The 11,771-nt window shown below is 39.4% G+C and overlaps 1 protein-coding gene across 1 annotated transcript in view; it reads left to right on the top strand.

The window, feature by feature from the left end:
• Positions 1–50: 50 nt before the first annotated feature.
• TMEM241 (transmembrane protein 241) overlaps positions 51–11,771 on the top strand; it is a 52,882-nt gene continuing 41,161 nt past the window's right edge. The window contains exons 1-4 of the mRNA XM_041399221.1: positions 51–180; positions 3,749–3,795; positions 5,531–5,608; positions 9,926–10,007. Coding sequence (XP_041255155.1) covers positions 109–180; positions 3,749–3,795; positions 5,531–5,608; positions 9,926–10,007 — 279 coding nt within the window. The 5' untranslated portion in view covers positions 51–108. The remainder of the gene's footprint in view (positions 181–3,748; positions 3,796–5,530; positions 5,609–9,925; positions 10,008–11,771) is intronic.

Raw genomic sequence — 11,771 nt, 5'->3', positions numbered from 1 at the left:
CGGCCCGGCCGCCGGGCGGCAGCAGCGGCCCCGCAGAGGCGGCGCCCGCTGAGGCGACGTGTCCCTGGCCCGGCCGATGGCCGCCGCCCGCCGCGCCCGCGCTGACTGATGTATTTGAAGAGGCCGGCGGGCGGCCTCGCCTTCTGCCTCTTCTACCTGGCCTCCAGCTTCACCAACAAGGTGAGCGCGGGCGCGGGGCCGCCCCGGTCTCGGGCGGGCCGGGCGGGGCGCGGGGAGGTGCGGGGGCGCTGGCTGCCGGTCCGCGGCTGCGAGAGCGGGGGGCCAGGGAAGTGCAGGGATCCTGGAGCGGGAGGAGGAGAAAGACCAGGGACGGTGCCCTCTGCTTTGCCTGCCCTGCTCAGGGAGAGCCGGAGGACCAGCCCTTCCCGGACGGGACTATCCCACGAGTGAAAAAGTCCGTGGCACTCCAGCCGGCCGCCCATCCCAGTGTGCTCCTGGAAACTGCGGATAGGGTGCCGGTTTCGTTTTGCTCAGTGTGGGACAGTTTTACCCTTCCACGACGAATGAGTTCCATTATTGTCTCGTTTAGGAGAGCAAGGAGGTTGACATCATATCGTTCCAATGAATGAAGTGTTATAGAGCCAGAAGTTATGCCGCAATGAATGTATCGCTGATGCTGTATATATTTCATTATTGGGTGTATGGCAACTGCACTCATTTCCAAAACTCCTGTTAACTGGAACAATGATATCAACTATGCAAGGGAAAAATGTGAAATATCCAAACTGTTAATTTAGAAGTGAAACAAATAGCAAACAAAGCAACTTTGTTGCTTTGACAACTTAATTAATCACCAAATTAAGTTCAAGAATTTTGTTTTCCACTGTGTAACAATTTCTTATGAGTGTTGCTCAAGTGTCTAAGCAGAAGAAGTAGGCTGAAGATGGCCACATTGTGAATAAAATTCTATCATTTAAGTGTAGTTTGAAAGTAGCTTTTTCACTCTGGGAGGAGGAGTTAGAGTAACTGCTCCATGCTATCCTGTTTGTCAGAGAGCATGTCTCTCTTTCTGGTACAGATTTCTGAAAGGAAAAAAGTATTGGTGAAGCAATCAGGGTATGAATATTCTGAGGGAAGATTAGAGAAAAGCAGCATTTCAGACATGAAAATGAAATCTTTCTGGGCATTGGCCAGTGGTTTGTGTTCCAAGATACATTTGCCATTAAGGATGCCCAGAAGTAGACTGAAGTCCAGACGGGAAGCAAAGTTGTAGGGAGAGATAATGCACTTGATTTGGCAGACTGCAAATCACTGGGAGCAGTGACTAGTTTAACAGAAAGGGGCCAAAAGAGCTGCCAGGTTGCATCATGGATTGGGAAGGGTATTTATTTGGCTTAACTGTGCTTGACAGGAGGTCATAGGGACATTGACATAGGGCCTCCATTTTCAAACCTTCATGTAGATTTTAGTGCAATAAAGTTAAAAATAACCAGAATATAGACCTTTCAGTTGTTGAAGGTGGTGTGCAAATGCAAGCAGGGACGCAGATGTGTAGGTAGATTTTCCTGATTTAAAATGCACTTGGCATTTCTGACAGCTGTATGCGTAAAAGGACCTGTTGTGAATCAACTTGTCTCTGTATACTGATGCCAGCTTCTTAGGGACACCCCACAAACTGAAAACTGGACCTTGCAAGGTGCCCAGCACAGTTTTCTCTCTGCTGAAAGCTTTCAGCTTCTCCTTTTGTCTATGACAGCTTCTGCTGGCTCCTGGAAGGAACAGCAGGTACCTTTCATTTCCTCTGAGGAAGCTTCAATCATTCTTCTCCTTTGCAGAAGTGGTATTTATATACTGCATCATGGCAAGTTGTTAGACCTGGAAGGCATGTATTTGTGCCTCACATTTGCATATATACATATTTAGTGTGAAGAGGCACTAGCATTCATACATGCAGGCCCAGACAAAGCAGGCTAAAGCAATGACACAGATTTTGCTTTTTACCCCCATGTATTACATCTCTGATGGGCTTTATGGGCTGCTTAATATTTTACACAATGTGTAAGCAGAATGTAAGATACATTAGCCATAAGGAGACAATTATGTTTAGATTATTGCTCTTGGTTCTGCCAAAGATTGCCTGTTTGGTATGATATGATTTTAATTGACTGGTATTCACAGCTTTTTGTTCCTGTTAATACTTGTCCATTCAGTGTGATATATGGACTGTGTTCGGAAAGTGAAAGTGCAATTCAGATGACAGCCTTCTCCATTTCTCAGTGTGTCCACTCCATGCCTCATGTGCTTTAGTGTCTGTTCCTTTCCACAGTGGTTGAGGCAGCATCCAGCAGTTCTGGTGTAGGAAGTGTCATGAATGAGTTGTTTAGGTCACTCAGAGAATCACCAGCAAAGGCATGGGCAAAAGCAGATTTAATATTAAAGTGAAATCATAATAAAATTTGTTGGTGAGGTTCATTCTACTGCCATCAATACTACATTATTACATTATTACATAATTATTGCATTACTACATCATTACATCTATGACATCATTATTAGATGCTTAAACCAGAGAGAGAAAAATCAAACTAAATCAATCAATCTAAAAATCAATCAATCTAAAATTATATACATGGAAGTAAGAACAGGAAAGGGCAAGGATAAAAGGGAATACAGTGAGTTACAGCATTCATAGTGGACCCGTTAGCCAAATTTAACCCCAGATTTAATGAATGATTTAGTCTAAAGGTTATAACAGAACTTAAACATAGCAGCTCTTAATCAAAAGCTTAATTTAAACAACTTAACAAAAGAGTCATGTAGAATTTAATATAGGCACAATAGTGACTCACCATCTTACTTACAAACCTAATATACTTAATAATCAAAGACAACAATATTCATAATGAATTTGCTACAGCATATCCACATTAACACACAGTCAGACCTAAAGGAACATGTACAAGGTATACCCAGGAAAAATTCCCCTCAAATTCCGTGAAGCATAATAATGAATTTGCTACAGCATATCCACATTAACACACAGTCAGACCTAAAGGAACATGTACAAGGAAAAATTCCCCTCAAATTTCGTGAAGTGCTCACTTTGGATGTCCTTGCATCTTCTTCACAGGCAAAGGGTTGTGTCTTGAGGAGTGGATGGTATCAGCCCAGGATCCATCGTCATCCTTCAGAGATCTTCCAAGTGTAGCAAGCTAGCTGGCTCTGAGGGGTGTCCCACTCAGAGAGAGGTTGCTGGTTGCATCCTGCTGTGGTCCAGGAGAGCTTAAAGGGTCTCACTCAGGACTGCTGTTTATAGGGAAACAAGAGATTGGGTTTAGACCAGAGTGATTTTCCTTCCTGGCCTCAATGCCAGTTGGTAACTTTCTTTGAAAGTTCAATAACAAAAATGTCATTTCACTTGGGTTCTTACACAGGCAAGAAAAATTAATCTCCAAGGTTGTTTGTTAAAAAGCAGGAGCTTGCTGGACAGCATTAAGTTCCTGAGAGCCGACAGCGTTTCTGATGAGCTCAAGTGGAACTTAGCCCAGATGCTGTTCATTGAGATTGAGGCCTATAAAGCATTTCAGAGAACAAAGTGCAGCCCTGTGAGGGAAGGGGGAGGAAATACACCCCAACAAGTGAAATTGCTAAACATTTTTTTTTCTCTTTTCTACCAAAACAAAGCAAAATGAAAACTTTTTTGTGTTTGTTTTGTTGCTTGTGATTGTGTATTAATATTATGAACTGTAGGTGTTTGTTGTCCATTAATTTGCTATTTGTTTTCCAGTATGTCCTGTCTGTCCTGCAATTTACCTACCCTACCCTTTTTCAAGGGTAAGTATGGTTTTAAGAATAGTGGTTTGAAAAATGACTTTAACATCTTGCTGTTACATGCTGAAGCTAACTTTACTACTTCTTGTTCTTATTGGCTTTTGCTGTCTAGAGAATATGCTTCATGAACCCTTAATAAAGCATTCATTAATGTGTCTTGGTTAATTTTTAAACATCATGGAGGGGATGTAATTGAGATACGTAGAGTCCATAATTTCTCATTTTCCTTAAAATCCTAAGCTTCATCATAGAAAAATAACAATTACAGTACAACCTCTCTTCTTTGGAAGAGAGGAAAATGTGGAAAATGTGTATTTATGGTGCAATCTTTTGCTATGCTAGAGAAAACCAACCTTAAAACCATCTTTAGGCATTCACAAATACTATGTTCCTTCTTTTCATGCTTAGCCTTGGTTGTAAGTCTGCATCACGAGTCACAATTGTATCTTAATGGCTGTAATGAGAAAATTAATGTTTTGATAATGTCCATATATACCATCAATGCTGTTGATTAGACATTTAATGAAAATCTGGCCTCTTAGAGCCAAGTTTTCCCCTGTTTTTGAGATGGTGTTAAAACCTGTTGACACTGGATATCTTTACTTCCTCTTCTGCTGCTTAGCATGGCTTATATTTTTGCCAGACTTGCAGTCCCAGGACTGCAATCAGCTCTAGGAATAATTACCTTGGGAATCTCCACTTACTTTGAATGTATTCAGCTAAATTAGATATACAGTGAATGCTTCCTTAGTTTTGACACAAACAGAGACTGTCTCTTGCATAAGGCTTTTATCTTATGGGGAGAGGGCTTTGAGTAACTTGTGTAAAATACATGTGGTAAATCAACAGAAAAGTGTACTTCAATGGCAAGCAACTGCCTTATGGCATCTGTGTTGCTACAGTTATTTCCTTTTTCTATTATTTGGAAAGGCATTTCAGCATCTTAATATATTTCCATAAACTCTGCCTTTTAAAAATGACCTTTCCTTGAAATTTTTTGTGGCTCAGATACACTTTCATTTAGACCTGTGACAGATGAGCAAAGAGGAAAAGAATGTAATTCTCAGTTCGTGATGTTACTGTTCATAGTCCTTGGTTTTGTTCCCTGAATAATCTTAGACTATACTGCATAGTCCTAAGCATCTGAAACTGTCACAAACTTCTGTCCTTAAAACCTGAGACAAGAGGAAATTTTTCACAATAAAGCTGATGGGATTTCACCACTGGCTTGGATAGAGCACAGTCAAACCTGCAGCAAATGTCAGGGAAACCTGGCTTTTAAGCTCTCATAGGCTCTTCATCCAAAAAAAGATGAAGTGAGCTGTGGTAGTAGCATTAAATATTTACCACTATGCACTAGTACTGCATAGAGTGAATATTTGTTTATTTGTGTATGTGTGAGAAAGATTTTAAATAATTGCTTAAATGCATTGCAATGAATGGGAATAATAAATAATCCCACTTCTATACCTGTTATGGATGTTAAATGGCATTAACATTATAATACAGTATCTCTGTCTGAACTGTGCTAGATATTCAAGGATATTCACCCAAGGAACATGGAACACTCTCTGAAAACCACTAGCTTAAGGAAGAAGAAAGCTGATAACTTATAAAGTGTTAAAGAAAGTGATAAAATGTAAAAGAAATCAGTATTCATTACTTGCTACTTATTTTAAGTTATCTGCACATATTCCCAAGGGCTCACATATTATTGCCCAGTGTCATTCTGTTTCAGGTGGCAGACATTGGTGGGTGGACTTCTGCTTCACATCTCCTGGAAGCTGGGCTGGGTGGAGATAAACTTGTGTTCAAGGTACTGTAGGTTTTTTGGTATCTGCCAAACACTTATTTTCTGTTGCTGGATTACAACATAGCTAAGTTGGTCATGGATGTTATTAACTGGCTAAGATAGAGTTTGATGTATGTGGGGGTGTCGGTGTTCTGCTTCACAAATGTAGAAGAGAACTCACATTTTAGTTAAATGGATGTTCAGTGACACACACTTAAACTGACTACTTATATAAAGTGGATTTATTTAATCTTGGTAAGACAAATAAAAAGCCCATAGTGAAAACAATAAGGATGTTTCATCCAAACATCTGCCCCTAAGAAACAATCTCTTCCCTGGACTGTTTGTTAGTATTGTAAGAGAAACCTTGGTAATGTTAGTAAAGAGCATTGACACAATCTTACGCAAAACCCTCAGGGCTGTGAAATGTACAAATGTGATCTGCCTTTTTCTGAGAGCTGTGTTGCATAATGGTCATTTGCCTTTTCCTAACTGATGTTAGCAATAAAACTCCAAATTAAATGGTGCTTTGTAGACAAAAATCATCTGCTTGAGCTGAGTGTGACAGCACACTTCAGAAGAGTCGTCATGCTGTACTCTGCTCAGGTGGATCCATTCTGCAGTATGGAATGCAGCATCTTTTTTATTGTGCAAAATGGTATCATTTAGAAGATGTATGCCCACAGCAATCATTGGATCTTCATCTCAGGAGATACTAAAAATCTTCCTGGGCGATGACCTGAGTAATGTGACTTGTCTCTGAAGCTGGGAGAGTTGGGACTAAATGCCTGCCAGACACCCCTTCTAATGTCCTCAGTGATTCTGTATTACCAAGTGACAACTGATGAACTTTCTGTTTGAGATTCAAACAGTTGTCTTGAAAAATTGAATCTCCTCACTTGGAATGAAATCCTGTGAGTATGCCAGAAATACCAGGCTGTGTTCTGTTTTCATGTCCATACAGGTGATTACATCACTATGGAAATATAAGTGAGGTCATAAATGAAAACAGAATTCAGTTTCCTATTTTATAGCTGCAATAAACTGAGGATATCATAAAAGCTGTCAGTGACTTTGGCAGAGACAGATTAGGGTCCAAACCTTGATTTCCTGGCAGTTACTGATACATATATATATTATTATCAAATTTATATTGTTTATGCATATTTTGTTGTCACAAAACAGAAGAATACAGCCATCAGTAATGTCCTTTTATAGTTCAGCTTTTCTACACTAATGATTACTTCTGCTTCAAATAATGAAATTGAAGAAGTTGAATCTTTTTTTCCCAGCTTGGAAAAGATACTTTCGTCTTTTCAAAACCTGGGAAGACATTAAAGAAAATAGAGGACAAGAACCACTCGCTGATGTTAAGGAGGTTGTTTTTATCTAAGAAAGGCTTGGATGAAAAATTAGTTCATGTTTTGACCCTGGAGACTTGAGGCCACTAGATGTCAGCACACTGTAGGGAAAGGGGTTGAAATCCCTCTTGAGAAACCTCTTTGTTAGCTTGGTTAATACAGAGTACCTGTTCTAGTATAGACTGAATGGAACAAGCAGAATTAATTTACATGCTTTGGCTATAATTCATCCAGCTATTTAAGCATGAGTTTAAACCTGCCTTTCTTCACAAAGATTAGGCACATGCTTTAATGCTTTGCAGAGGTGGATTCAAACATATATCTCCTAAAAAAACCCAAAAAATCAAAGCCAAAACAAAAAGTAGCCTGAAAACCCAAACATGGAAACCCTCTAAACCTCTGAAGCACTACCAACAAGAAAAACTCACCAGCAAACAAACAAACAAACAAGCATGACATGCAAAGGTGATTTTAATGCTACTACTGGGATATGGACATTTCCATCCCCTCTGACAAAATACCTGTCTCTGAATCTATCTTTTGGTTAGAGGGGAGGGTTTTGTCTATGTGTAGGATACTTAGGAATATCATAGCCACTCCTCAGTCTCAAATGCTTAAAATAATAAACTGCCATCCATTCATGACAGTTTGTTCATGTCCACAAAGTCCCGATTTTTCTGTCACATGGACTGATCTCATATACTTTCTGAGCCAGTTCAGGTTATCCCAAAGTGTCTCAGCAAAATTAAGTTATTACATAGAGATCATTGCCCTTTGTCCAAAGTCCAGAATACTAACCTCACTATAAAGACCAAATAAAAATGTATTATTTAGAGTAATCTCACTCAGGTTTTGTGGATAACCTGCTTTGCCTCTGCTTCCCCCTAGGATATACTGTAAGGAACTTTCTCTCATTGCTTCTAAACAGCGAATGTTGACTGTCTGCAAAACTTTTATCCAAAACAAGGGCTCTGTGGAGAGCAGAGCAACATGTAGCATCTGCATAATGCTTCCAGTCTGCTGCCTGTGTTGTAGGCACATAAATCTGATGTGTTCTGATTGGCATTTCTTGTAGTGCTGCATTTCACCCACAGCTAAGCAGCAGCTCAGAATTTTTTATAAAGTGTTGTTTGGGGGAACCTACCCATTGCCTATCATGGGATTTGGAGTTAGCCCCACAACAACCACAAACTCATCAGTTCTCTTCCTATTTTGCATGTACATTACTGTATTGCCAAGAGGAGAAGCTGCTAATTGGTTTACATATAAGACAGATTGTTGATGCTGACATGCTACATCAAACATCCGTGCATTCTTTTTCAGTCCTAAAATTCCCACTTGGCAGCATAAAATTATACCCTTACATCATGGAAAAAGCATCTGAAGTCCTTTTCCATTCCACTTCGCAGAATTGCATTGGAGATAAAGACATATTTGGGATTCCTACAATTTAGTGGTGGGGAACATGAAAGAGTGATATTTTTATGTTCTAAATGAAAATTTGTTTTTTATCATGTGTTTCTTTTATCTTCCCAGAACCACTTTCTTTTCTTCCCTCCCCTTTCTTCAATTTGTTGCTGTACAAATAGTGCAGGAGTATTTTTGTTGGTGTCTGATGTGAATTCATTGTTAATGAGGTATGACAGTATTACATCTTGGACTTGATGAAATTCCAGTTGAAGTCAATAACCTCAAAAAACCAGTGTTTTTATAAAAATTTATGGAGACTAGTCAAGAAAACACAGGACAAATATTTATGCCAGTTAAAGGATCTAAACATTATTTTTGTGACCCTGGGTTTTTGTTGTCTTGGAAAATTATATATATAATAACAGAGGAAATATGGTATTTATGGTTTTTCCCTTGTCTGTGATTACATGAATCTTTGTGCAAGTTTTATCTTTATTCATACTGTTCTGATTTCATTGTTTAGTCATCTGTTTTCTTGTGTTCCATGAAATGTGCTGGTGTACCAGTATCTACAATTACACTTCAAGTCTTACATCTTAATTGGAAGTGTAATGCAAACTAAGGAACTACAAGCAGTTCGGTTTTGTTTTGAGAACAAGCACTGCCCGTTAAAGTTTTCTCCACTTTAATTCAAAGGTTGGGAAGAGTGAGTGAGGCAGCCATGTCTTCAGTCCTGGGAAGCCCTCAATTCAGGCCTTTACCTCATGGCTACTCTTTTCTTCCCTTGCCAAAAATCTTACATTATTCTCTCTGAAATTTACCACCTACCTGATCCCTTTTTTTCCCTTAAGTAACAAGATCAAAAATAGAAGTGCAAGTTCTGAAGCCCCTTCTCAGAACTGAAACCTGACTCTACTGCAGTAACCATGGCTAAAAAAAAAAATTAATCAGATCAATCTGATGACTTCATTCCTCCATTAGTTGTCAAACTGCCTCTAGGAGTTTGGCTTAGTCAAAGGAATATGATTAGGAAATCTCAAGAGATAGGCTTCCACAGAGACAATCTGATCTTTAGGAAGAATCTCTTTGTAAATCTGGCTGAGAAATGAATGTGTGGGTGGCCCAGTGTATTTGTACATAGTGAAAATGTGTGCTGTCTGTGCAAGTGAGCCATTTTATGCCTTCATTTGTCAGGTTTCATTCCTTTCACAGAACATGATAGAAATTAGTTGGAATGTCTTTCCTTTAATACCAATGGGAATAATTTCTAAAGGAGGAAAAAAACCAAAAAAACAACATGATTTTAGAGGAGAGGAACTGGGGAAAGAGTAAAACAAAGAAAATATATCTGCAGTTAGTTCCTCTCTTGGATTAGACAAAATGAATAATTTCTAATTTGGACTCCTTAGTAAATGGGAAGAATACTAAGCAATCTGATACTGCCTTTTACATGCACATATTTGAAATTAATGTACATATGTACATATTATTGCATTAATTGCAAGCAACTGTTGCTTTCTGTATGTAAACAGAATGCGGTGAAATAATGGGATTTTAATTGTTTTCACAGGTCTGAAATCCTGTCATGGCTTCCTGCATCAGTACTTTTTGTGGGCATTATTTATGCTGGCTCCAGGGCACTGTCTAGATTGGTAAGAAATGAACCAGTAGAAGTCAGCTCTTTATTACCTCTACTTTGTAAACAAAGACCATTCCCTTCATACATGGTGTTTAATGTTGTTCCTGGGTTGAGGGAGAAGGAGGGAGGAGGACTTTAAATAATAGATCCATTGTTAGTGGAGCTAATGCAGCGGTCCAATCCTACTAAGTATCAAAAAGCATCTCTGTGACAGTCTGAAGCACTCAGCATCTCTACAGAGTACTTAGTGTTTTGCTGAACAGATCCTCCGTGGTCTGAATTGTACAGGTAGGAAAGAAGCTGAAGAAATCAGTAGCTGTATCTTTGCAAAAGGAGGAATCGGTTTGTGGGATCTGTGGGAAATCCTTCCAGGAAACTGATGAAGATTATTTCAATGAGAAGGTTTTGGTTCTTTGCAGGATTTGAAAAAATAAATAGAAAGTTGGAAAGAGATTATGGGAAGGGTTAGATTACTCAGTTTTAGGATTCATTTGCATCACAGTAATTTACCAAATGTTTACAGAATGTCAAATCTCCTTTCATGAAACTTGAGTGCTTTATGCTTAAATTATATAGCCTTCTCTAAAAAAAGTAAAAAAAAAAAAATTGGTGGCATTTGTTTTTTTAAAATAACAATATTTTGCTGCTGTTGTGCAGTCTGCAAGCTGAGATTCTGCACTAGTTCCCTTCTGCATTCTGTCAATGCATCTTAATGTAGCTCCAGAGCCAGCTTGTCCCTGTTACCTCCTGAGTCCTAAGCAGGATCAAAAGGGACTTTTTTACCAGATTCTGATTGTAGTGATCCCTTGAAAATCCCAGTAGACAGAGCAGAAAAGAACAGGAGGTCTCTGTCCTTGTAAGCAAGGTTAGGGGCCTTATCTTGGACACAAATAATCTTGGGAAAGCATGTGCTCAGAAGCCCCATGCTCTGTGACCATTTCTCTCTCAGTGTGATTGCATTTACTTCCTCTTGCTTCCTTGTCACAGGAAGTTCCACTTGCCTCCTTTAGTGTAAGATATGCCAAGTCCCATAACAAAACCCTGTCTGGAAGAACCAATAAAGCCTTAGCAGCAGCCTCTTATCTCCTTGCTCACCTGGGTGGTGGAGAAGTTAAGAATCACAACATCTCTGCTATTTCTTCTTACTTCCTGGTCATCCTGAAAGTTACTGTATTTGCCTCCTGCTCCTGCTCTGATCATTCATGAATGAACTGCACTGGAGTGGCAGAAGGGCTGTGAAGGGTTTTGATTTGTATCCCAAACCTTTCTTAAGGAGCATCTCACATTTCATAACGGCTTTTGTTGTACATGAATGGGGATTTAGAGATCTAATTCTGTGGCCATTTTACAAGGCAAGACAAAATGAAAAGCAGTCTTAGACCACAATTATTATGTGCTGTCTTGTAGTGGAGCTAAATTCAATCCTATGTAGAAGCTTTACTTACAATAACTTTGTCTACAACAATTTTATGACACAGTGAAAATGAAAGTGGACTCTCCCAAACTCACAGCTGAATTGGCTGGTCTCAACAGCATATTTTAATTAAGTGGGTTTATTTCTAAAGCAGAAATAATGTGTACTTTTATTATCAAATCCAAGGGGACCCACTTTCAAACATTCCTGTATACTGGCAAATCTGCAACTTTAATCTGTTTGTGCCTCTTCCTAGAGGTGCTGGCAATCTCCCCAGACCAAGGATTCAGGGCTAGAACTGGAGGAGGACTACTTAGCTCTGGACTGTGATGATTTAAAAACTATGCAAAGCCATGAGAGGAG

The sequence above is a fragment of the Onychostruthus taczanowskii genome, unplaced genomic scaffold (assembly GCF_017590055.1).
Source record: "Onychostruthus taczanowskii isolate IOZ18803 unplaced genomic scaffold, ASM1759005v1 scaffold16, whole genome shotgun sequence".
Classification (NCBI taxonomy): domain Eukaryota; kingdom Metazoa; phylum Chordata; class Aves; order Passeriformes; family Passeridae; genus Onychostruthus; species Onychostruthus taczanowskii.
The sequence above is the reverse complement of the archived record's forward strand: the minus strand, read 5'-3'. Positions and strand labels throughout refer to the sequence as shown.